At 28.4% G+C, this 27,975-nt stretch overlaps 2 protein-coding genes across 2 annotated transcripts; one reads left to right on the top strand and one right to left on the bottom strand.

The window, feature by feature from the left end:
• Window positions 1-1,528: 1,528 nt before the first annotated feature.
• On the top strand, window positions 1,529-27,972 carry LOC123296562 (nuclear protein localization protein 4 homolog). The gene is made up of 10 exons (XM_044878086.1): window positions 1,529-1,675; window positions 1,874-2,140; window positions 2,209-2,372; window positions 4,771-5,177; window positions 7,106-7,432; window positions 8,298-8,458; window positions 25,170-25,400; window positions 25,867-26,060; window positions 26,660-26,872; window positions 27,753-27,972. The coding sequence occupies exons 1-9, from the start codon at window positions 1,649-1,651 to the stop codon at window positions 26,859-26,861; spliced, it is 1,980 nt and encodes a 659-aa protein (XP_044734021.1). The 5' UTR covers window positions 1,529-1,648; the 3' UTR covers window positions 26,862-26,872; window positions 27,753-27,972.
• On the bottom strand, window positions 18,843-22,039 carry LOC123296563. Its single transcript, XM_044878087.1, has 2 exons — window positions 21,650-22,039; window positions 18,843-21,079 (listed from the first exon to the last, which is right to left on the bottom strand). The coding sequence occupies exon 2, from the start codon at window positions 21,060-21,062 to the stop codon at window positions 19,386-19,388; it is 1,677 nt and encodes a 558-aa protein (XP_044734022.1). The 5' UTR covers window positions 21,063-21,079; window positions 21,650-22,039; the 3' UTR covers window positions 18,843-19,385.
• Window positions 27,973-27,975: the final 3 nt, after the last annotated feature.

A 27,975-nucleotide genomic window follows, 5' to 3' on the forward strand; every position in this document is an offset into this window, starting at 1 on the left:
AGTGTTCCCTAACTCTCCATGCATTTGCTATTGCTTTGACTATTTTGTTTATTGGTCTAGTAAAGAAAGTTTGAAGAAACCTCTTCTGTTACCAATCTTTTCATTGATTCATGAAAATTTCATAACGAAAATCCTTCTGATAGTTATTGAGATAGAGTTTTAGGTTCAATTTATTTTATACAGTGAGTTCCTTTCCAAATCAATGAGAAATTCGAAATCGAAATTCTTACGCCACTACTTACTAGTTTAACATAATACATAACTGTTTTATACCAGCATATAGTATCAGCATGCCTGCCTGTATGGCCTTACAAGTTACAACAGTCAGTTTCTATTTAATGCTTTTATATTCAGCAGTCGACCGGGCAAACACAGGAGTGTCCAATTTACTTAATATTTTATTTAAACAAAAGAAAGTTATAAATTACTTTTAAAAGAATACTATCTTATAAAATTCATAGAAATAATGTATATTCAAATATTAAGAATAATTAGATATTTTTAGTATAGGAAGGACATTTTAGTTTTTTATTTATTTATATACAAGTTAAATATTTAATTAATAATCGATAATAGACGATAAAGTACTATTGCGCATGCTTTTCAGTCGTTTTTTGTAATGTAGAATATTTATATTCATTTGTTATAGGTACTTCTAATAAAGTATTCAATTATTTTTTTAAGTATTTATTATTTGTGTATTTGTTAACCCTGTGTTCTAAAAACAGCAGATGTTAAGCATATAAAAGTGTACACAACTATACACAAAGTATACATAAACCAAGACCTAACGAAACCACAAAATCACCAATCTAACTACGTACACAACAGCTCAGGGACAAACGAGGTCGATTGTATATTATGTTCCGCTTCAAAATACATACACAGTTTTACTGTATATACCTCACGTATTTCAATTTAAATTATGAACAATACAATTTAAAAATTTGAAATGTTTTTTTGAATTTCTCATTTATATTGAATTTCTACTTCTATTAAGAAAAAATGTAATAATTATTTTTAGATTTTAGTTTTATTTTTATAGAACGCATACAGCAAAGACAGAAAATTTTTAGAAATATTTTCATTAAAAATTAATTCTATTTAATTCTTAATGATTAATTTTTAAACAGATTGCAAAAAATATATTTGTTTTGTACACTTTTTATTGATAATATTTCGAAAATTAGTAGAAAATTTCGAAATTTAATAACGACCGAATTTACATTTAGATCTTATTACACCATCTATTGATGAATTAAAACTTTAAGAGAAATAAACAAATTTTCTATATTATCAACATTATAGATGTCAGTAAATACAACTTGTTAATTATTTTCAAGTTTAAATAAAGTTTTTTAACATTAAAATAGTTTTGCGAACAATAACATGACATTACAATAAATTTCGATTAAATTTTTAACAGGAATAACACAAAAGTGATAAAATTTTTCGAAACACAGTACAAAAAAAGATTGAATAATTGATGAAAATCATATGTTTTTTGTCAAAATAAAGTATTTGTGTATATGTGTAATAGGTTAGAAAATTGACAAAGCATATTTTGTGTCAAATTTTTTAGTACTATTTAACGTCGTTAAGTTGAAATGGACTAGTCGATAGCACGAAAACTGAACTTAAACATTGAATGAATATGTCAAAAAATAAATTAATTGTAAGAAAACTATTATTATTTTTTTTATTTTTGTAATATTTTATAAAACTTTGCTTTACCATGAATACACACAAAAATTTTGTATCGATATAAATTTATTTTAACCACATGCAACTTACAGTTCGAAAAAAGTCCTAAGTTTTTTGATTTTCATTTTCAAAAAAAAAAATTATTTTTTGTTTTAAATGCCCTTTTTAGATTCTTCGTGTTCAATCCTCTGAAGGTACAAAACGAGTGGAGATTGAACCATCCGATACGACATGTCAATTATTTGAACGAGTTCATGATGCTTTTCAATTAAATAGCTATGGTTTTTCTTTATATAAAGAGAAAAATCATAAAGATGAGATACATAGTAGTAAATCTAGAACCCTTAAAGCTGCCGGTCTCAGACATGGGGATATGGTGTATTTAGCTCCAGTCAATGGAGCTGTACTTTTTGCTTCTACATCTGATGGAACACACGTAGGCATTCAATAAAACACTTAAAATAACCAATAACCAAATTTATATAATTTGCAATAATATTTTAGACAAATAATACACCATCCGGTGAACCAATTCTGGCTGATGCAGTAGCCTCTACTAGCCAACAAAGACCAAGTTCAGCGGTTACATCAACAATTAAAGAGGATGAAGTAGATGTTCAATTGTGGAAGCTTGATGGCAAAATTCAACGATCACGTGACGATAAATTGTAATTGCAAATTACAAATTATAAAAATATTAACAAAGAAACACCACTTGACTGTTTGTAATCAATTTTGAAATATTTACAAACCGTCATTTACAAAACACTTAAAGAGATTGAGTCAATTAAACTCAGTTGATAGTCTGGAATTATTTTAAAAGATGTTTATTTTTGAATTAATATTTGCTTAACACCCTTGATAACTCTTTTAGGGTGCATTTTCTTATTTGAGTGATTTTTTAACATGGGGACATAAAGTATCCTTTTAATAAGTATATCATAGTGTAATTACGATGATCAAATAACCGACTTCAAGACAGTTTTCAAAGAAATTGTGCGAAATTTTATACTAAAGAAAAATCAAAGACTGCAAATAAAAAAAACAGGATTAAACAATCTCAATTCAAAAAACAAACCTCGAATTACATTGTGGCAAGTTAAAAAGTTTGGAAGTACAATTGAGAATCAATTACAAATCTCGACAATCTTGCAGAAATTGAATTATTAATGGTTTTCTGATAAATCTTGCAAGCTTACTTAAGATAAGAGACAGTGGAATATACTTTTGACTAAACATATCAATTCCAGTTTGTTATGTCGTGAACTATTCCTAATTACAGTGCCCTTAATTAGCTTTCCGCTTTTACTCGACTTTCTCTTAAATGAACCTATTTTCTAAACTTTTTGCACCTTCAAGCATGCCTGGATATAGGAGAGAGCACCATTTAAGATTGACCTTGTGTTTTTTCATTTCGGTCGAGCCTAAGGCTGAATATCACATTCTAGTTTTACGATATCCTGTCAAAAGGGCTAAGGGCGTATAGCCCTCTTGTTATTTCTCGTCTCGTCTCAATTCGAGGAAGTTCTCTTAATTCATACAAATGCCTTTTGAGTTTCTAGCCTGCAGATATAGGTTAATGCCTTTTATGCTTTTGTTAATCAGGCAGGTTAAGCTTGCGACATTCTGTCTTGTAATCATATGTCTTGTATACTTCTTGCTACATCTATCGATTTCCTGATTATAGGGACTTTCCTTCGGTTTACTGGCAAGAAAGTGTAGCAATCTTGCAGAAATTCAATTATTAATGATTTGCTAATCAATCTTGCAAGCTTGCTTAAGATAACAGACAGTGGAATATACTTTTGACTAAACATATCAATTCCAGTTTGTTATGTCGTGAACTATTCCTAATTACAGTGCCCTTAATTAGCTTTCCGCTTTTACTCGACTTGCTCTTAAATGAACCTATTTCCTAAACATTTTACACCTTCAAGCATGCCTGGATATAGGAGAGAGCGCCATTTAAGATTGACCTTGACCTATTGACCTAAATATCACATTCTAGTTTTACGATATCCTGTCAAAAAGGCTAAGGACGTATAGCCCTCTTGTTATCTCTCGTCTCGTCTCAATTTGGGGAAGTTCTCTTAATTCATACAAATGCCTTTTGAGTTTCCAGCCTGCAGATATAGGTTAATGCATTTCATGCTTTTGTTAATCAGACAGGTTAAGCTTGCGATATTCTGTCCTGTTATCATATGCCTTGTCTACTTCTTGCTGTATCTTTCGATTTCTTGATTATAGGGACTTTCTTTCGGTCGACTGGCATGAAAGTGTAGTGTTCTTACAGATAATTTAATCGATCGTTTTGTTGCCCAAGACTCTGCAGTATTCCGACATCCATGCCAAGATGACTTCTTTCGTTTTATCAGAAAGTGATACTGCGGTTTTTAATGCTACCAATAACAAAACTTTTTGATCAGTTGATAGGTGTTTAGTTACTAAATTACTGGTATTATATTAAATTTTACTGACAGTGCAAATGAGGCTTTAATGATAATTTTCTTTTATAGATAAAGACTAGGTTTGTTCCGCGAAGTCGGTAGATAAACCAGAAAGTCGAGAGATAATGAAATTAATCTAATTATATCACATAATATTTTACTATATTTTGGATGTTTTGTGTATTTCCTTAATTAAAATTTTAAATAAACATCTTTTAAATAACTTAAAATAAAAGTTGCTTAGAATTATAAATTTTCCATGAGCATGAAATAAATAATTAAAAAATATTCTTTATTTGCTCAACTCTGGAGTTTTTCTATAATTACAAATTTAAATTATTTTCAAATAATTTAAAATCAATGCTACTCAGAGCTGTCCACTTTACCTCAGTATGAAATAAATAGTCAAAGAAATATTTTTATTTACTGAAATCTGGAGGATATATGTTGGTATCGGGAGTCGGGTAAAACTACTCCATTTCTGGAGCCTCGAACAAATCTAGAGAGGTGGCAACTTTAATAAAGAAACTTGCTCAATCGTTCACAAAGACATATATTTTATCCATAAAACACTATAATTTGTATAAAATAGACTAATCGATCATTTTAATGTTTTTAGATGTCGACACAACTCAAATGGATGCTGTGTCCATTGTTCACCATTAGAACCATACGATGAAGAATATCTAAAACAAAAAGATGTGAAACATTTATCATTTCATGCATTCTTACGTAAATCAATGTCTGGTGCATCTGGTGGCAAGTTTGTATCAGGTGCATTAACTGAAGCACAATGTCGTATTAAACCCGGTTGTAAAGATCATCCACCGTGGCCTAAGGCCATATGTTCAAAGTGTCAACCATCCGCACTAACACTAAATCGTCAAGTGTATCGTCATGTGGATAATGTGATGTTTGAGAATGCAGCACTGGTTGAACAATTTTTAAATTATTGGCGTGTTACTGGCCATCAGAGGATTGGTATTTTATATGGAAATTATGAAATTCATGCTGATGTTCCGTTAGGTAAACATTTTTTTTTTTGAAAATTATTTTTAATGATTGTAAACTCTCACAAAAGTTATGAATAAATCATAAATTCCAAAACGGTTTCTGTTTAAAAGTCATATCCGGGAGGAATAGGTGACTACGAAGTGATTGTTTCTGCTAAATACTCTATTAAAATTGAAAAATGTTAGCTAATCTCTTACTCTTTTTAATTAAGTCTCAAAATTATCCGAGTAAGTGTATCTTAAGGTTGTTATGAATTTGGAGAGATGTCATTGTTTCACACTCTCTCATACAAAATGCATAGAACGAATTATCTGCTGCCAAATTTAAACAAACAAAAGAGATTCATTATACTTATAATAAAACTAATGATGAAAAGATTTCGATGAGAAAAAGTGACAACTAAGAGTTGAAAGAAGTAAAAATTAGTTAGTACTGTTAGTAAAACCATCTCGAGTTGAACGACGCCATAAAATCTAAAACATTAATTTTTTTGAATCCATATCCACGCTTTGGATAATTTTTAAAACTCACTATTACTAACTCACTTATAATTTGGATCAAGTTTCCATTTCAGCAATAAAAATTCTCGATACACTATATTATATATTAATGGTATGATGTGGAGTATATTACCCATTTTATGCATTGGCGTTTGGTAGATTTTGTTAGTAAATACTGTAACCCTTGAAGTAGTGCCGTTCCATAGCAAAATTCTCGTTGGGGAAATTCTAGTAATAAATGGAGACAGTTAATCATTCAAATTAGTAAAGAGAGGTAAATTTTCAGCGGAGATTTATGAACTTAGAACAGAGATTATTCATCTTGCTCAATATAGTATGGAAGTTTTCCAATCAATAATCTTCACTCTGTTGAAGTATGACATAAGAAAACTAGTTTATGTGCTCTTTAGGCTTCAAAATTATTCGAGTCGTTAATTATCTAAACTTTGAAAAACTGAACTAAACACACTAAATTACTTAGTCTTTATTCGCGACTCCAAGAAAACATATAAAGCACTGTAATAGCGATTGAAGAGGGTATAAACATCCATCTCCATGTTATAAAAAAAAAAAAAAAAAAATCATCTAGCTATCAGTCTATCATTCACAAAAATCTAACCCGTAAGTCAATTAGTAGAAATTCGTTTTTTGTTATTTAATTACATTATTCTCTTCAAAAGCCATTACAGTGCTATCTACGATTTCTTGGAGTCTCGAATTGAAAGTGTTTAAATAGCTCAAATATATTAAATAAATTTTCTACTGCATCGCCACTGATTTATTGATAATAAATTTAATGATCTATAAAAAAAGACAAATGGTTTTTTAGTCACCATTATCAACATGTTTAAGGTATATTGCATTAGCAATAAATTGTATCAGTTTTTCACCACATGTTAAAGAAGTCTATATTTTTTTTAATAAATACAGATTTCAAAGGCAAAATATACTCTCGTTTGATTTTCCTGGAAATTAATGTGAGGATTATAGTTGTGAACTTGTTATTCTTACATAGTCTTATGGGATAATTTTTACAGTCAAAATTGTTTGGCTTTTTTCATAAAGAAAAAATTATGTATTTACACATATACATATTTATTTTTACCCACACATTTATATAAATGTGTCTATCTATATACAAACATTTCTTTTTACTCACATTACCGATTAAGATTTCTGATAATTTCATATAATTCATTCACAGATGACGAGACTATAGTTCGCAATATACCTTAAGAGATTAAGCGTTGGGAATTTTGAGTTTTCCAAATTAAATATCTGGAATTTTTACAAATAACAAATTTTTTACTTTAAAAAACATAGTTTAAGAAATTTTTAATCGAATTTAAGATTTTGTAATAGTTAAAAAATTTAATTAATCATTAATGTTAATGCATTTTTTATGTTTTATGTTAATGAACTTAATGTTTTTTATATTAGGTATTCGGGCACGAGTTGCTGCAATATATGAGCCACCACAAGAGAGTACACGTGACTCAATTGTATTGTTACCAGATGAACGTGAACAAATTGTTGATCAAATTGCTGAAGAATTGGGTTTACGTAAAGTTGGTTGGATATTTACTGATTTAATTGCTGAAGATATACAAAAGGGTACAGTGAAATGTGTACGTGGCGCTGAAAGTCATTTTCTATCTGCACAAGAATGTATTATGGCTGCATATTATCAAAATCAAAATCCAAATCCATGTCGTTATGCATCAAATGGTTATTTTGGCTCCAAGTTTGTTACTGTTTGTGTTACTGGTAAGAAATTTTTAATACTTGTATAACAAGTCTATGCACCCTGTGTAAATACAATATACAGAGTTATCTGTCAAAAATCAAACACATTTTTGTACATTGTATTTATAGAGTGTCTTAGATTACCTGTCTATTCCCTTAAAACCAAATATAATTGTTGAATATGAAGAAATGGTCCATATCAGATTCGATGGGGCATGCTTTCAGCTTCCGTTTCGAACCGAAAATAATTTTTTCAGACTTGATATCATGAATGATAAGAGAAGAGCACTTAAATTTAGGCAATTATTCCTCATCAAATAATGTAGTGGCAACAGAAGCGGATTATCCGTAAATATTAGATAAGTAGTTCACGAGATACAGTCGCAAATCTCCAAATATATGGGGCGTCATAAAGAATTTTAATCAATACCATAAAAAACTCGACCAACACGATTTAAAATTCTATATCATATTTGATATGAAATTTTATCATATTCCGAAACAGAAAGTTTTTGATGTTTTTTGCGATTACAAGGAAGTGGTACCGTTAAGAAAATTGAAAAAAAATCTTGTTTCCAATTTCGACAAATTCAGTACAAAAGGGCACTTTAGCTTAAAAAATTCAAAAATCTTGCATTTTTTTAAGATAAAATTTTCGATTCGTAACGTAGGCCCCAAAAATCTGCCTTTCAAATCGTAAGAAAAAGATGAAAAGTTCAAATATAGAAATATAGACGTGTGTTTTCTAAAAACAAACTACTTTGATTTGAAAATATTTTTTTCACAACCCCAAAATATTTCAATGTATACAGAGAATTAAAACATCAATGTTGAGTTGCTATATTTCTTTTTACTTTCATATTATTGAACAATTTTCATTTTATAGGTGATAAAACAAATCAAGTGCATATGGAAGGTTATGCAGTTTCTACACAGTGTATGGCATTGGTTCGTGATGATTGCTTACTGCCAACTAAAGATGCACCCGAATTGGGATTCATACGAGAATCATCTGATAAGCAGTATGTACCAGATGTTTATTATAAGGTAAGTTTCATTTTGTTTTGTTTTGTTTTTTTTTTTTTTTTTTTAAATACAAAATATTGAATAAATGAATTTTTTTAATAACGAGAGAAATTAAGAGTGATCTGAATAAGTTCAAGGTTTTATTTTATGATCTGGAAATATCATGATTAATTTATTCATGGAAAGTTCAAAAGAAAAACAATCTATCTCTGAGCAAAAGAGCTCCGAGAATACAGAACTGATGCAGATCGATTAATTATGCTGCAATTCATGTAACATTTTGAAACTCTTTTTCCTATTTCACGAAACGTTAATTTTTATCCAAAGCTTGGGGTATCACGGAATTTTTGATTGCAAATGTTTTTTTCTTTCTTGCCTTGAAGTACTGCCCCGCGTTGCGTGCCAATTACATGAGAGACTGTTCCAAAATACTCACAATATGAACTTAAAATATCGATAAAATAAAATAATTCATGAAGACAAATAATGACACGATAATTTAGAGAGTGCTGCAATTGTCTTTAGAGCTATTAAATTGCTATTACAGTGCCAGTCTTAATATACAGGGTGGTTTTTTAAGGTTTTAAGTTGACATATGCTTGAAACTCGAAAAATAACTTTTATAGGTAAAAATTCTTCTAGCGAAAAATGTTGGGTGTGTAGGCGTACATCTTACGCAGACATTAAACTTGACTAATATATTATAAAACGCAAATTCAATAAAAAATATTTTATATCAAGGCACTGATATACTGGAAAATTCGTAATAATCACAATTTAAAAATTATCTTAACTTAGATAAAAATACCACGGTACTAATAAGTACTGTGATTATTACAAGTACTAATAATTAACTTATGTTTATCTGAATAAGTTTATAAGAATAATTCAGGGCACGAAGCTATGAGCGTATGAGTTGCCGTCAGTCTCGAAAGATTCCCTAGATTTTCAGTGGTCAAATCATTTTCTAATTATTTAAATATATATTACGAGTCAAATTTTCTTTTGAGAAACTCATTTTCTTTACTTATTGTCAACGAAGAACTGAATCAAGTATAATATAAATATAAAGATCGATACATATTAAATTTCAAGAAAACCTTATATTATTAGATCCCGATCTAAATTGACCTGCTGTCATTGAGTTTCTTAATTTATGGAAGCTAATGTATAATTATACAAAACGTGTTGGGGTTGCCGCCTGACATTCCGGAAAGACTATGCGTAATGATAAACGCTCTCATTACGATTAACGGCTAAAAATAATAACTAACACGAAGGTATAAGGTTGTTTAGTAAAAGTAAATAAATTTTAAGGTTGCCGCGATTTTAAGTCTAATTATTAAGTCTTATTTTATCTTCATCAAGTTTCTTTATATATCATACATGAAAATATATATAAGAATGTTACGAACTCGATGGTATGGAGTTGTCTTGTAAAAGTGAGCAGATCTTGGAGTTTTCGCGGTTCTAAGGTTGGCTTAATCATTGGAACTGAAAAATGCGACAACCCTCAAATTTGCTTCTTTTTGCTAAGACAACTCCACATCGATATGTGAGACAGGTATTGTGCATTGAAAAAATACCAAACATTCCTAGAAATTGGTAGTGATTCTAGTTTTCTATGATCGGAAAACTTTCTTCACGGTCTCTTTTGCTAGCTAGCAACGACTTTAGAAACTGACGAAAATAATCTATATTTCTCCATCTTATTGTCAGCATGAAAATATCGAGATTAATTTGTATTATCATGAAAAGCCATATACAATGACAATATGACCGAATAAAAAGTCGAATTCGTGTCTATCGAGAGGTATTTTTAGTTTAAATCCTAACAGCTTATAAGACGGATGTAATTTTAATAGATAGTATTTTTCAAGGAAATGACAATGATTTCCTAAAAATGGAAGAATAGTGAATTGTAAAGGAATAATTAATAAAAAAAACACACAAATATTAGCATTCAGCTCGTTATATACAATTTATTTTTGAAATTTAATCGTATTTTTTTTGAGAAGCTGTCAATAGGTACTCAGTATCACATAGCATTACAAAGGTCCAAGGCACAGACATACACATTACAGCGAAAAAAGTGATACAATAACTCTATTTTTTTTTTGTTTTTTAAATGTTTATCACCATTGAAATTTGTCCTCTAAAAAAGTTAGTAGTTAGGTATTTATCTAGTGTTTGTATGTGTAGTTTTTTATAATACGGTAATATGTGATTACTCCATTCTTTTAACATTCCAGAAACTTTTTTTTTGATTTCTAAATACCTTTTACAACAATTCAAATTTTCGAACAGTTTCGAACTAAACTGCTATTTTGGTTTTTTTAAATATTTTTTTTTTGATATGATTATTCAAGTTTGTTGGGGTTTAAAAACTTCACAACAAGTCAGTTTTTCTTGACCGATTTTGAATTTAGGAAATAAACTTTGATACTCTAACAAGAATTGTGTTCTTTTTTGTGATATTTTTAATTGCAATTTTTTTGTATGCAAAACTGATAAAATCTTTTCGAAGGGATAATTAGTTTACCGATTACAAAGAAAAAACAAAACCGTACATTAGCGCTATATTGAGACCTTGTGTGATCATTGTACGAATTTTTCTAAAATTATTGAATTTTTTTTCTGTTTAGACCATTTAACAAGCATATCTCTTTAAAAGGTTGATTCACACTCTCAATCTCAATGATTATATGCGCATGCGTAGCGTTAGATTGATTAAAACTGTCAATTCTGACGATTAATTATGCTAAAAATACACCGAAAATTCTCAATTGAATAAGGCCTTCTGCTAAATTTTAAACGATATAAAATTTAACCCATTTGGAAAATTGTTTTAATAAAATCTATAAACGTTTTATATTTAATGATCTTACGAAAATAAAATATTTAATTAAAAATTAACAATTTTGATACATTTGGTCAATTTTTACTGGTAAAAAATTTCGTTTAGGTTTAAATAATATTTTTTTTGTACCTTCTAAGTTGAATCTATGAACCCAATAGCTTTAAATCAAAAACCATTTCAAAATAAAGCATTTAATACTATTAACACTAATAATGCAACGTAAAAATTGGCTTATACCCTCTCCCGCCAACATAATTCACTAATAACACTTAATTTAATCCCTCTTCCCCTAGTATAAATTTTACATAATACTTGAAAGTATCCTTAAATTAACCTACTGAAATGATTTCAATAAAGTTGAATGAAACTTTTAACATGCGGGCTGTTTATATCTCGATCTAAAAGATCCAAACCAACTCTATACCGTCTTTTTTAAACGGATTGTCTTAGGTTAAATGACTTTATTCAGACTAATTCAGCGATGAGTGATTTTTACCCGAATGGTTTTGACAGCGATGATTAGTTAGTGATCACATAATAGTCAGTGGATATTATGATATTAAAAAAGGCACTCATCGCTTAGTTATTTTGATTGTAGATCATTTACATTTTATTATACACACGATAGAAGACTTTAGTTTTTATGTGAATCAACCTTTAAACCTAAAATTGAATAAAAACTTTTCTTGGAACGTAAAATATAAATAAAATCGCGTTCTTCCATAGAAAAAGAAAACTTTCCAATAATGATTTTCAGCATTCTTCAATTGTACATAAATTTTATTTTTTTAATTTTCGTGTTTTTTTATTTTACTTTGCTTAATTTTGTACTCCAAAAAAGCGATTTAGGATTGAAAAGCAAGAATAATCAATATTGTGCATTTTATAATAAATTCGTTGTGCTTAGAAAATATGTGAGGGAGGATTTGTTTCACAATTGAAAAATATTGTAAATATTAATGTTTCTTTTTCTGTACAATATTTTGTTTGTAATTTAATTCCGTTAATTAAATGGTCTGATTATACAAATTGTTTCTTGATAGTATCATATTTAAATTGCACCAACTTTGTTATAAAAAGAAATTTTTTCATACCACACCTAAGAGCCCGAACAATACAATTATTTTTATTAAATTTTTTTTTTTGCCCCGACGAAAAATCTCACCGTTGAGTTTCGCCATATTTTTTAAACAATGTTACAAACGATTATTTTTTCAACTAACAAGTGATACTATTTTTTTAATATATATACGTTTAGTTTTTTTTTTTAATTTTTTTGATTTTTAAACATTGATTAATAATTTTTACGGAGACATAATTGAAAAACAAATACAATTTTTAATATTATTTTGAATATTTTTGTTAATTGATCTCGATTTTTGTGGAATGTTTTTCACATATTTTGATTATCAAATTTTGGTCAAACGATTGATCGTCCAAATACAGGCTAAAGACTTTTTTCAACGCTCTAAAAACTAATCAATTATTGTAAAATTTTCGAGTTCGCTAGGATCATCTAACCGTAAATATACTAAACTATCCCCCAAAATCCTTAAATCTATATTTAGTTTACAATAATTTTTAAAATGGTACATAGTAGTTTACTTTCGCTCCTTAACACTCACAGCCTTACAACTAATATATTAAGTCTTTAGCCTGTAGTCAAAATGAAATTTGAGCTTAATATGTTCGCTTGTATATAAACTAGGCCATTCGATACAATTTCGTTCTTTCGAACAAGCATAGATCAAATTAATTTGTTTTATCATTAATTTCGATATAACCAGAACGAAGTTTTAAAAAATAATTAAGAAAAATGCTCGAAATATTCAATTCTAAAATGTATTTGTAATTTTTGGTCATTTGTATCAAAATTACAAATAAGTTCTAAAAATAAACATTTTTTTTATAACATCTATAATGATTTCGCTCAAGGTTTATTTTCAAGGTGATCGTTACCTAATGTTTTCCATATTTTTTATATCGCATAAAGTAAGTTCCCAATGTATTAAAATCGGGGCTCGGCTGATATCTCACTATTTAGATGATGATAGTTCTTCATTATAAAAATTTTACAGCAATGTATAAAATTTTTTCATACTGGTAAATTAATTAGGAAAACCGCTTTTTGGAAAAATTTGCTGAAATTTCTTTTTGTAAACCTTCAATGCACATGCATTCATTATTAATTCGTATGGCATATGAATTACTATGAAAATATTTTTTTGTAGCATATCCGAATTAAAAGATTATTCTGAATCAACCGGAATGCTACTGGTATAGTTAATACAGCTTGATTGGAGATAAAAGGGAAAGTTTGCCTTTTGTAAAGATTAATTCTTTATTTGATAATGCCATATTATCTATGTCGAGAGCGCTAAGATTTGCTTTTATAGTTTTAACATTTATATAACTCTTACCTTGAGCATTATCGTGTTATGTTCGAGCCAATATTCGTAGTCAGAGTATTGAGTAGAGAAAGGCAGATTTTTACGTTAACATTGGCATAGTGCCTGTTTGGAAAAATTGTGGTATAATAAGGAAAAAACCAACTATACTCACTTGGGTTAAAAATGATAACAATGGCCAAAAATTTCTCTCTTCAAGGGTTTTACAATCGAAGTATTACCCCAATAAAAAAATGTTATATTAAAGTAAAAACAAAGTAAACAGACCTGTTTACTGTATAAAATTGAATAAAAACCTGAAATAATACACACAAATAGATAGTTCATCGTTTTTTGAGAATATTTCATCATTTCTATTATATTTCATTATCGAAACAAGATAAGTTTCGAACATATTACGATAATGTAAGAGTCAAACTTAAAATTTCACCATTAATTTTCGTCGCTTTACATTATAGATGTTATTTATAAAAAGAAATATACTGGCTTTCAAAATAAATGCTTGAAACAAATTCTTTCAATGATAACAGTACAAAACATTCGTAATTAAACATTTTTGAATAAATTATCTGGCCCGTTTTGAGATTTCGTAAATTTCGTTTGTTATTTCTTTATTGTTTCGATTATTTAAATGTCTAATTAGCGAAAAGTTTGTACTGCATTTTCGGATGTTTGATTTTTTTAGATCAATGAAAATACAAATATTCTAAATTCGAAATAACATTTTTTTTTCATTTAATAAGTACGTACAAACTACTACACATGAATACGTAAAATTTATTTATTAAAATTACTTTTTTACGAGCTTACAGGTACGTAATAGATGATTTTTTTTAAAGATTTTCCATTTTAAATATATTAATAATATTTACGAAGGTCCACAGTTACAATGATTATATCTTTTGGTGCGGGTTTTATAATTATATCTTTTTTTTTTACAATAACACGTTATAACGAAATAACGAGGGGAAAAAAGACAGCGTTTTTAATATCGATTTTAAATATTTATTATAAATATTGTACTTATCAGATTAGGTTTATCTTTTCGTTACTAAATTTATATTCAAAATTTTCCTCTTTTTCTTGGAACACGTCATTAAATTTGTTCTGTTAGTATTTTTTAAAATCCTTTCTTGGAAGCTATTTCAGTAAAATTCTGTTCACAAATGTTTTAGATAGAATATGCACGGATTGCGCAAAGAACTTTATGATGAAATTAACTATCGAACAACAAACCAAAAGAACCATCGATATTTTAAAACGTGCGGATTCAATTCTTTTTTTAAACAAAAAACTACAAAGATTTTTTCTGGCCTAGCATATTCTTTAATGTACTCAATTTGACGAAATAATTATTTCAGTTGACTTCCGCGTAAACAGGTTTAAATTATTTTCATTGTAAATCCAAAAAGTATTCGTTAATAATCCAAACCCAATTTTTCAATTAAAACAAGGCTGTAAAATCGGAAATATTGCGAAAGATTTTGAACGCAGCAAATATGGTCATCAACAAAGTTAATAATAAATCATAATGTCCGTTTTACGCTATCCTGCATTTAAAAACTTGTTTAAAAGAATTTTTTTAGTAGTATAGTACACATTTGAATATATGTTTAGTTGGAGATTAATAGAAATAGACAAAAATGACAGAAGGGGAATAGTAAGTGTAATCAAATGACGCTGATTTTTTGGCAAAACACACTATTATAGTATTTTAATACAAATTTGTGTTATATTAGTCTATAATATATATATATATATTCAAACAGCACAACAGTAAAATTCGACAAAAATATAGATAATTTGATTTTTTTTATTTATTTCTTCACCATAAAATTTTTTTTCTTCGTCTTTCTTATATATAAATAAATATGCACATACTTCTTCTCTTTTTTTACAAGTGGAGTACGAATTTAAATCTCTTTTAGTATTGTCTTATTTAAAAAGAAAACATATTTCATCATCTAATCACCATTGGCGCCACGTGTCACTTAATTAAAAAATCACAAATCGAAGTACATTTTTTATATTGGTATTAACGTTCATGAAAGATATGGGGGGAAAAATTCGATTATGTGATTAACAAAAATCTCGATATAAAGCATGAGAAATAAAATTTTTTTACATTTATTGTACTAAATTTTTTCGTGTTTTAAAAAAACGTAAGCTCAGTTAATCTTAATTTTTAAATCTCGTAACTCCGCATAAATTAAGCAACAGTTATTAGGTACAAATTTTTGTATCATCAAAAGCTAAACAAATACTACGATTTATTTTTTTTAATTTTTTTCGATAAAATTTTGTTTTTTTAAAAATACATATACAGGCTTTTTTTTATTCGAAAAATACACTCGAAAATCGAATTCAATTCAAGTATGAAAAATATATTTTCGCATTTATTTCCCGTTCAGTCTTTTTCTAAGAGTATTCTCTCTTCCTGTCTTTAAAAAAAATACACCATGGCACTACTAAACTTTGAGCACAAACAAAAATTTTGGCACAATTTTTCGCCAATTTTTATTTTCAAATATTCTGTAATATAGCGGTTTCGAAAAAAATTTATATCAAGTCTGTGTGGAATTGTGAGATTCGTTTCACGCCATCCATTGAACACAACAGACGTTTAGAAATAAATGCTGAAAAATTTTTCATTGATGAATTGAATTTTGGACCAAATCAAAAGGGACGTTTAAACATCGATAGCAAATTTTTTTGAAATATATATTTTTTGAAAGAAGTTTTAACATTTAAATATCCGCCGTACTATTTTTTCAATTTTAAGTAGTACGAAGTAGAATCGTTTTTTATATTTTTAAGAAAACGTGTGGTTTTTTTTTCGATCCTTAATAATTAATAAATATATATTTTTTGTATATATAATAATTTCTCTCTATGCATTATTTATTTGATAAATATACATCTAAACAGCCTTAAGTAGCTACTTTGGTAAAAATGATGAATTTCACTTTGAAAATTTAATTCATTTAAATAGAAGTAAAAATTCTTTTTGCACACAGAAACATTTATTTAAAAAATATAGGCCTTTTTTTTATATTGCATAAGCGTTCTACTTTTTACTGTATATCGGGTAATTTCTTAAAATCACAGTTTATAGATAAAAAAATATTATTTTTTTCAAATAGGGCGTATATTTTTCTACGGGTAGTAAGTACCCCGCGTTTAACTAAATGATCATTTTAATTCTCTAATTCGCTTTTACACTGGAATAAAATTGGGCAAAACTTCCAAAGTGTAAAAAATCGAACATATCCAATTCAGAATTGCCACATCATATTTGAAATAATTGAAATTACATGATTTAGTCCAACAGTCCATTATAAAATTTAAAATGTAATTTTATAACTATCCCAAAATCGAATGAAGAAAAAATCAGAATCGATCCCTGCCGTCTGAAATAAAAATTTTTGAACAAGTGAACAAGAATTTCTTCAGCAGATATAAATGAGAATCAAGGCAAACATTTAATTCAATTTTGAGGCAGTTATATAAAATTTTATTTGAAAATTTTCTTTATGGCATATAAGACATTATGGCAATTTTGAAATTGTTAATTTTTTTCTATAAATATAGTATTATTTTTCTTTTGGACATACATAGCGCGCAAAACAAAGAAAAATTCGATTGTACAAAAATATATTTTTATATTATTATAGCACATTTATTTTATAAATTTTTCGATTTTCACTTCTATTCAATTGAAAAATTCAAAGTATGTGTTTAAAAATAACGTAATTAACATGTCACCCCCACAAAAAATATAAATTAAATATAATTAATAATAATATTGATAATAATAATTAATAATAATTTTCTTTTTATTTAATAACAAACATAACTTTTTTTTTTAATTAATCAACATATTTTTGTAAAAACTTTTTTAACCCAAAAAAAAACAAATAATTATATAAATTGTGTGTTTATTATAATAAATGTGTAATTATAATTAATAATGAATTAACCACTCTCTATAGCACTCAAAATGTAAGGCCCTTTATAATTATATCACACAATATCCGTTCGCCGCGTACGCTTATCGCTTCGTTTCTGATTGTGAGATTTTACCTTAATCGATATACGAGGACGTTCCGTTATTTATAATAAATTTCGAATAATAAATATTACAAGTCCGAAGTTTGATTAGTATGTGAAAAAATTTATAAAAACGAGATTATATTTTTTATCGAAAGCAATAACACACCGGGGTTATATATCATATATATACGTTTACGAAAGTGTTAAAAACAAAATTTATATTCGTTTTAGATGGTGGGACGTTTTGTTTTTAACGGTTTTTAAAAAATGCAACAAGACGAAAAACTAAAATTATAGCAACACACATCACAAACATAACCGTATTTTTTTTAAAGCTTACGATCTCTTCTACAATGAATTTGAGTAGTATTTGCTGACGATTATAAAGCATTTAAAGGCTTCATATAGCAAATATTTTTAAGATTTAATGAAGAACATTTACATTCTCGCCGGAGTGGTTAAAGAAAATTCTCTTTTAACTAAAACCTAAAAAACGTCACCTATATAATTTTTTTGTTGTTGTTGATAAATCTATAAAATTAATTAAATAATAATAATTAAACATTTTACAAATGTCATTTGCTTTAAAACGTAAACGTGGGTTAATAATAATTAATAATAAAAACAACAATTTTTATTAACACGGCAAAAAAATATATTTAAATTAATAATAATAAAAATTGCACTTTTTTCTTCGATTATTAAAAAACTAAAATTTCCAAGACTAATTAAACAGGAGAAATATATGACTATAATAATTATTTCAACACGTTTTTAAGGGTTGAAATGGCTGGAGATTTATGTTTTAATGAATCGATTACAATATTTTTTTTCTCGAAACACCTCAATGCCATTTCTCCTTTTTTTTAAATAGAAATATCTCAAGTCAAAAAGAAAAAACAATAACATTAAAAATTCTAACAACTTTTCTAAGTATTTTTTTTTTTTTGCATGAAATACCAAACGTAAATTCGTATTGGTATTTTTTTTTTTTTTCATAATAAGAAAATATATTATTTATTTTTTTTACGTTATAAATATTTTTTAATTTTTTTTTTTGAAAAATATAACATTTTTTGTGTGATTTTATTTTTTTAAGTGTGTTTTTCTGATTAATTACAAAATAATTATACAAATTTAAATAACATGGGAGATGTTGTGAAAGCCATATTTTGATCTTGTACAATTACTTCTTAAAAATTACAATAAACCAGTTTTCCACAACCAACAAGGTACCACCACTCGTAGGGGGGTAGTGAAAATATAAGATTTATCTAACTTGAACTCGTCAAAAAGTATATATTATATTTAATAACTATAAAATAAATCATCTCATTGAAATCCGAAAAAAACAAAATAACATCGCAATCAAAAATTCGATTTTTTTACATAACACGAGTAGTTTTTTTTTTTTTGAGACGAAGTAGTTTTTCTTTAGAGGAGAAAAACCGTTATCACTACACAAACAGGAAACAAAAAAATTATAAAATTATAAAAATTTATATATCATACCCGATTTTATGTTTTCAACAAACATTTTGATCATCAAAAACATTCGTGTCATCGGTTATACGTCGTTTATCGTCGGTGTGTTCGTTGAAATAAAAATCGGTACAATCGAAGACGATTACAGTTTACCACATTTGGTGATAATTACAGTTTTTGTTGGTTTACCAGCAGGATCACCAAATGTACTGATCTTTTCAACTAATTCGAGTCCTTCGACCACATGTCCAAAAATCGCTGTAAAACCTCGCATCTCTTGTAAAATAATGCGAAATTGTGATCCAACCATACCCATATTATCGTGACGTTTTTGTGTACGTCGCATACCAACTGCCCCACGTACAGCTAATAATTTTGTATCGTCAGGCATAAAATAACCATCTTCAAAAATAGATCGTCCACCACGTCCATTATTTAATTCAAAATCACCAGTTATAACACTTTCTCCCTCCCAACATTGAAATATCGAACAACCCTTATAGCCAACACCAATTTCACCTGTTGCTAACATACCAAAATTTTTCGACATTTTTGGTGCAACATCCGGACGGACCTCAATAACAAGACGACCCTGTGGTGTACCATTTACATCAATATTAAAATAATATAACGGATATATATTTGTTGGATTACGGATAATATTTGGTTGTGGCGAATTCGTTATTATATTTGGCACTGGCATTAATGTTGCCGCACTATTATTATCTGGCGTGTAAATATTTTTTGGTGATGCAAGAACTAAATGTGGAGCAGCATGTTGTGGAGTCACCAAATGTGGTGGTATCACCGGGGATGTATGATGATAATCCACATTCCCATTTTGTAAATGCTGTTTAGATAACACATGTCGAGTATATAATTGTGACATACAATAATTGGCGAGAAATAATATTGGATTATGTTGAGTATGTGGGGGCAAGATACGTGAATTTGTTGGTAATGGGGGCATCTCCCCACTATGTATATTTGCCAATGCTTGTTTTAATAATTGAAAATCAAATACTAAATTTGAGTTACGAATTAAATCATCTAATTGGCATTGTAGGAACATCTCCTGATATCGCATTTGTAATTGTTGTTTTTCGATACTTAACGATGAATATAAACTATGTACTTCAGCGGGATTGTCTACCACTGATAATCGTGTACGTGTCTTCGCTAATAATTCACGGGATTCGCTTAATTCAAAATGTGATAACCCATTTGTTAGGTCTGTTTCGATGTGTGTCTTTAGCGTGACACATGCTTCAAGTATTTTTAATAAAAAATCACGTTGTTGCATACCAAGACGTTGAATTTCCGTTAACATTTTCGTCATTGACACCAATTCGATTTGCACTTCGGTAACAAGCTGATCTTTCGCTTCGCTTTGCGATTTTATTTGATGATTCGCATGATCACTTGTTGTCGCACATGCTCGACAAACAGCCGTGCAGCATGTATGACACCATAATGCTAACGGCATTGCATGTGTATGACAATTCTCGGATATGACTTTATTCGATTTTTCCGGTGGTTTTGTACCGAGCTTTAATGTTGAGAAATTTTTTGCTAATTGTAAAACAGCATTAAACGTGGGTAATGATTCCGGGCCAAGATCATCCAGTTCAGTACATTTCCAACAATGTACACAATACAATTCACCTGGTGCTTTATTCAATGCTGTTCGCGTACATTGTAAACAAAAATAATGCTTGCATGATAGCATTTTTGGTACTAACTCATTATCGTTGAATTTTTGTTTACAAAATCCACAAATTGTCAGTTCTTCTATATCAGGAATTATGGATGATTCCATTTTTATTTTATTTATTTCTGTAAATTAAATAAAAACAAAAAACTAACTCATTTTCCTCAAATTCGATTTTTTTTTAAATAAATAAATTTAAAGAGTTATTTACATTGAATTATGAATTTGAAATTTAAATATTAATTAATAATTTTTATTAAAAATTCATTTGAAATTAGGTTAAATAAACTGTTATTTTCTACTTTTCATACATGTTCAATTAGAAAAACTGGAAATTCCAAGGTTATAATATGTTATTCAAATGTCATTACAAGTAGACGAATATTATTAACAAAGAAAATTGATTGAATAAAAAAATATTTTATTTATTCCAAATTTTAGCGATAAGAATTTTTCTTTTAATTATTTCAAAAAAAAAAATGAAAACAAAAATTCGTACAAAAAAAAAAAATTGAGTTATGTTTTCATAAAAATTCCCGCCAGATTTAAAATATGAAAAATGTCTGATTATTAAAATAAAACAAGTAATGACTGATCATGTATTCATAGATGTGTAAAATATGTTGCATTATATTATTGGAAAATTATGTTCTAGAATATGGGAAATAAATAGGAAAAATGTCATAATTTCCTACCGTTTTCTTTTATATTTGTTTATTTTTCACTTTTGTAAAACACACAGCCTTTATATCCAATATACAGCGCGACGAACGATTGCGTTGCAAGAAATAAAAAGAATACTTTGGTTTTTTGGGGAAAATGAAAAATGCGCGTTTGTACTATATGACGTCTTGGTACATTTAACTTATAATGATTTTATTGACTATATACTTTTTATATTACATAACGAAATATTATATAAATATATGATTTTTCACACATTTTTTATTTGAGCTAACTTAAAATTACAAAGAACAAAATTATATGCCACATCATGTTGCTTCCACCACTGTCGCCGCACTCTCACGCTAAGCTCGCTAACTTCTCGTTATTCTAAGCAATACGATGCTCATTTCATTTTACTATTCAGTACAGTTAACTACTACACTTTGTATGTTTTTTATCTATACCTAATATTATAGTTGGCACTACTGATTTGTACATATACACACTTGTCAAGCATATATTATACGATATCATTAAGGGTTCAGTAGTGCTATAATTTATATTTATGTAATCCGTTCATAAAGACAACCTATTTTCGAATAGAAGTTAATTTTTCAACTTTATGAAATAAAAGCCAATCGCTACTATCATTACATAATTTATAAAACACAATTTAGTTTTATTCTGTCGTAATTCATTAAATGACAATGAAAACAAGTAATGGATTTATCCTCATACACATTTATGTCTTTAATATCAATTTTGGCCGCTAGTTTTGCTTCAGTTAGATAATTTTTGGATAATGTGTTTTTTTTCCTCTAAAAGTCTAAACATTAATATATTTCTTTAGATATCTATTTGGGTGTATAGCCTTTTCTCACATATCAGCCGGGTGGAGGAATGAGACATGAGAGAAAATACACAGAAATATATTGAGCAAAAAAATTGTAGATTAGTATCGTACCCGAAAATAATATACCAGCCTACCACCATCTATGGTGATTCTTGACCCACTTTAAAAATGCCTTTCCGTTGACTGCTTAAGGTGATCTTTTACTCACTTTAAGAATGCCTATCCATTTAGCTGGTTATTTACGTAATTATCACATCTATGATTTATTATTTCTATTTTCTCCCAAATTGATTTTAACCTTTATTCTTTCCAATTATAGCCTGGCTAATATTTTTTATTCTTCAAAATGTGTTTTTAATAACTCCTCAAACAATTTTCATTAGAATTCTTTCTTTAATTTTGAAAAAGTTTATTGTTGCAGTTATGAGTGTAATTTACCAATATACGCAATGTACCAATATACGCAATATTAGAAATGTTGCATATATTTGATGTAATAATTTTTAAATTTCTGATCATTTTGACATCCAAATTTTGCATACTTTTGAGAAAAATTTGCTTAAACACAAATTGAAAACCGTCTATAAATATAAAATATAATTATTGTTTACTGTTTTTAGAAAATAAAGACTTGTAGTTATTGAACTTTAAGTTTTAAAGTATCATTACAAAATCAACATTTCCATATGCAATTCAAATTTTCAAGGTAGTAAGGTTATTCGACGCAAAATATGTCATTTGTAATCAATTTTATTATCAATTTAACATATCTTCAAATGGAATACATACTGCTATCACTTTACCGCTTATTATGTAGTGCATTTTCATACTAAAGATACCTTAAGATGTGGAAAAGCTTTGGCCCTACATGTTTGGAGGTTGTCATTCTTAAACTTCTAAATAAATCATTGGATTTCAATAAATAGTCGCCATCGAAATGACTGTTTGCCCAGAGTTTAATACCTGGTCTTTGATAATGATACTAATCATTACTAATATATAAAGCTGAAGAGTTTGTTTTGTTAAACGCGCTAATCTCAGAAGCTTATAGTTCAAATTGAAATTTTTTTTTAAATGTTGGATAGTCCATTTATCGAGAAAAGCTATAGGCCATATAACGCTAAAAGTTCGAAAACTACGTAATGGATTTTAATTAAACTTTTTACAATAATATAGCTCATGCATCACAATGAGTCAGCTAGTATCTTAATAAAATATTATTTGATAAATGTCAAAACATGTTACTTGATTTATCTATATCTCGCATCCATAAATAAGAATCGTTTATAAATATTATCGAAGATAATAAATGAGAACTCTAGAATATTTTGAAATAAATTTCGATTTCAGCCTCTATTTCCTAGATCAGTTTTTTGTATTTTATAAATAAGTATTTCGACTACCAAGTAGTCATCATCAATATGAATTAGCTAATCGTAATTACTCTTATTATGTATGTTACTCGTTGCTAATTTGGTGGCGGACTGCACTCATGCAGTCAAATGTAGGTACACTGTACAGTTGACATAGACAGAACGTAGTTATAATACAATTTTTTATGATTTTCTAAGCGATATCTAAATATTTCATGATTAAAAAATGCACTTGTTGCCACATAAATGGCTGTGTTTGGTATGGGCGCTTATTAGCGCTTACACACTTTAAATAAACAAAGACTTTCCCGTTTATCAGCGATCTATTGACGTTAATAATACCTTACGTTAGTCATTGTATATTTTGTGAAGACCACTATTATCACGCTTTGTCAATACTCTCTACCATAACTTGACAGCTTGTATGCGCTTAAAACGTATAAATTTTTAAAACTGATCTCTATATAACTGGATAGATCATCCCATGTATTGAAATTGGTCTGAATTTGAGATACATACTAGCGCCGCCAAATAAGTTGCTAGAACTAAAATATGTATATACCATAAATGTATATAAATATCGCGCATGCGTTGAATGGTTTTATTTAGTTCCCAACCACTCATTCTGAGGTGCTAGGGATGCTTCAATATAAGATACTTAATTTTATTTTACGCTTTGCAGATCTTCTATCCACTTATATAGTGATTTTTTACCACATCTCACTCAAGACATATTTGTAACTGTCAAGTCCTCTGGTGGTAGAAATTATAACATGTGATAAATGAGATGATTTATTCTATATTAAAAAAATACTGTTCTAAAAATCGTAATAATTTATTAATATTTTATATAACAATTTGTTACATGATAATTATTATTACCACGGTTCATAATTTGTTTATATATCATATATAACATAATGTTTTAAAATATATGATATTCCAAGGTCAATAGTTTCAACCTAAATCAACAGATGGCCAAGACCAATTGCTACTATCAATAATGGACTCAACAGCCAATCAAAAACTGATTTGTCTTATCTTTACTCTTACTTGGCAAACAGTACCAACTTGAGTGATTAAAATATGGCAACGATGATTAGAAAATGCGCGGGATATTTAATTATCATTACTTTTTAAATGTTTGAAAATATATTAAATTGGCTAACAATCGAATAACCTTAAATCTAAAAAATGACGATGACCACTTTAAATTCGTTCGTTCCTTTTTAATCTACGGACGCTACTTTTTGTTAGCGCATATGTCTATTGTAGAAATGATAATCAATATTGAAGTAATGCGGTAATTTTAAAAATTTTCAGGAAAAAGATTCATATGGTAATGAAGTATCAAGATTAGCACGTCCACTGCCTGTGGAATATCTACTTGTTGATGTTCCAGCATCTACACCACTAACACCTCAACATACATTTAATGCTGATTCAGAGAAACAATCATTTCCTATTGAAAATCGTATGGTTGATGGACATATCCAAGATTTTAATGCACTATCTACTTATTTATCTCAATTTTCTCCAGATCAATTTTTACAGGTAAATCTTAAAACATTTAATGCCGTTAATTTTTTTGAATAATTAATAATTCACAGTACTTAAGCCCGTGTTTTTAGCATTCATTATGACGATCCAGAAAAATATTTTATTTAGGGAAATTTTAGAAAATTTGTACGACCGTCTAAATAACTTAACATTTTTGTAAGAAAGAATAATTTTTGCATGTAATTATATTAAGTTATTATTATTTACTCAAATTTTTGCCCCTCTTTAAGAAGATACATAAGCGGATATTCATTAATTTGCTAACAAATAAAAAAAATTCCGCCTTTTATGAAAGAAAGCATTCAATTTTCGAGAATATTCACAAAAAAACGATCTTGAACTCCTCGATATAATGAATTTTCAAATATGTGATAAACAATACGTACTGCAGATTGAAAATTTTGTCAAGATAAAAATGAATGGATGTTTAATATTTTCTTTTTTTTTTTTTTTTGTCTAGGCAATGTCCGATTTCCATTTATTGTTATACATAGCAACTATGGATATGCTTCCTATGCGTGACTCAATGGGATCTTTGTTAACAGCTGTCAAAGAACGTGATGCAGATAAAGCACGTGAATGGGCGCATTCTGATCATTGGGCTACTGTTGAACAGTTAATTGCAGCCACGAATACATCACCAATTAATTCAAGGTTTTTATAAATGTTTTTAAAATTGCAGCGCCAGTGTAGTCAAAATCAAACTTTTCTAATAAAAGCGGTCAATTTAAAAATGCATCTATTGAGACACTTTTTAATATCTGCTATTTTACAATCACGAGTTATTTGACTACGTTTTGATGGTAGTAGATAGCCTTCGTGAGTGTTCAGAAAATTATCAATCATAAAGCGCTCAGTTTATTAGCTTTGGCTTATGAAACTTTAAATATAAAATAAGATTACTCTCTCTACATATGAAGTAAATTTTTATTTAATGGGACAAATAATTCTAGGTTACTGTATATTTGTTACGTTTTAAAGTTGGCCTACTTAGATATAGTCGATTCATTTCATTTTTTTGCCGTAAAGAATAAATTTAATATTGGACTTGAGATATTAGACTGGAACAGATTCTATGGGGTAGAAGTCATAAAAAAGTGAGGTTCTAATGTAATATTACGTATAGGGATGCATTCAGGACTATTTCATTAACTGATTCTTATTTTTTGTATTTTTATGGAGCATTTAGGATATTTTTGTTTTTTGAGCAATCAAAGTAATTGAAAAATCACTTATTTTAAATTTTGATACAGGCCTGCAAGTGTGGCAACAGGTGGTTTATCAGCATTTGCTGCTGGTTTAGCTGGAGCCGCAGCCAATGCAGCTTTAGCAGCAGGTGTCCAATCAACAGGTGGAGCTAGCGGTAGCGGTGGTGCATTATGGACTTGCCCACATTGTACTTTTATTAATCAACCAGATCTTAATACTTGCGATATGTGCTCATTACCACGATAAACATAACACAGGTATAATTCTCAAGACAGTCGATTTTTGTCCATTTTTAGATTGAAAAATTTTCGATTGGTTTATATTCCAAATATTACGGCCAGACTTTTTATCAAAAAATTGAGTTGAGCCTACGAAAAGTTAGACTTCCTTGAGGTTTGAAATGTTTGAGATATAAACAGTCAAAGTTGTATTTTCAACCTAAGGAAAATCATCATTTTGCTAGTAAAAATTTATATTTAAGTTGTTTTCGGCTCAAATTGTAAGTTGCGGGCTTCTAAATGTGAAACTCTACAGCAAAGTAATATCGATCTGTTTGTGTTCGCCGTAAATCGCTTAACGATAAGGAAAAACTAGTTTTCTCAGTAGGAGTTTACTATCTCACATATTTTTGTTAAAATTGATATTTACTGAGAAAATATAACAATTTTTAAATCCTTCAAGATCCAATAAAAGCGAGCCCAATGGATAGTTGGTAACTTTAATTTTTTTTTCATAAAACAGCCCGAAACTTTTAATTCAAGCCAAAAAAATAATTTTTGGATTTGCCTCTTTGATCACAAAATGAAGCCTGTGTTTTCACTCATCCTAACCTATCATTTGGATTACAAAACAAACCATTCAACCAGGCTACTTTTGGTCTTGCTTATTTACATGAGCATACCCAGTTTTTGTACAAGAGGGAACAAAATAGGAATTTTTGGACTAGAGGGGGCCCCAAATTATTAGCCAAAAAATTTCATTTCATTTTAACAGTATTTTGACATAAACACATATTTAATCAACTAAATCAATGCAAATCCAGGTTCAGAGTATAGCAGCTGCTCATACCAGCCCTCCCCAGCACGCTCATGCTCATTTTTTTGTGGAATTTTACCAATAATTTTCTTCTTTGTGTAGCTTAAAAAAACAACAATGGCGGTCACAATAAATGTGAAAAATTCATCTATCACTTTAAATGATAAAAACAAAGTTGATTTTACTTCATTTTGATACGAAGTGTGTGCAAAAATTTGAAATCGATTTATGAACAAAAAAATTTATTTATTTACGTGCTAATATAGCTTGCAGATTCCAAGTTTTTAATTAAATTAAATGATGAATTCTTTTTAGTCAGATTTTT

The sequence above is a fragment of the Chrysoperla carnea genome, chromosome 3 (genome assembly GCF_905475395.1).
Source record: "Chrysoperla carnea chromosome 3, inChrCarn1.1, whole genome shotgun sequence".
NCBI classification, from domain to species: domain Eukaryota; kingdom Metazoa; phylum Arthropoda; class Insecta; order Neuroptera; family Chrysopidae; genus Chrysoperla; species Chrysoperla carnea.

Excerpts from the sequence above, each read along its gene's own strand:
- LOC123296562 (XM_044878086.1), top strand. The coding sequence starts at position 1,649 with ATGAATATGTCAAAAAATAAATTAATT. Across the intron at positions 1,676-1,873 it reads TGTCAAAAAATAAATTAATT|ATTCTTCGTGTTCAATCCTC; the intron begins GTAAGAAAACTA and ends TGCCCTTTTTAG. Across the intron at positions 7,433-8,297 it reads TGTTACTGTTTGTGTTACTG|GTGATAAAACAAATCAAGTG; the intron begins GTAAGAAATTTT and ends TTCATTTTATAG.
- LOC123296563 (XM_044878087.1), bottom strand. The coding sequence starts at position 21,062 with ATGGAATCATCCATAATTCCTGATATAGAAGAACTGACAATTTGTGGA.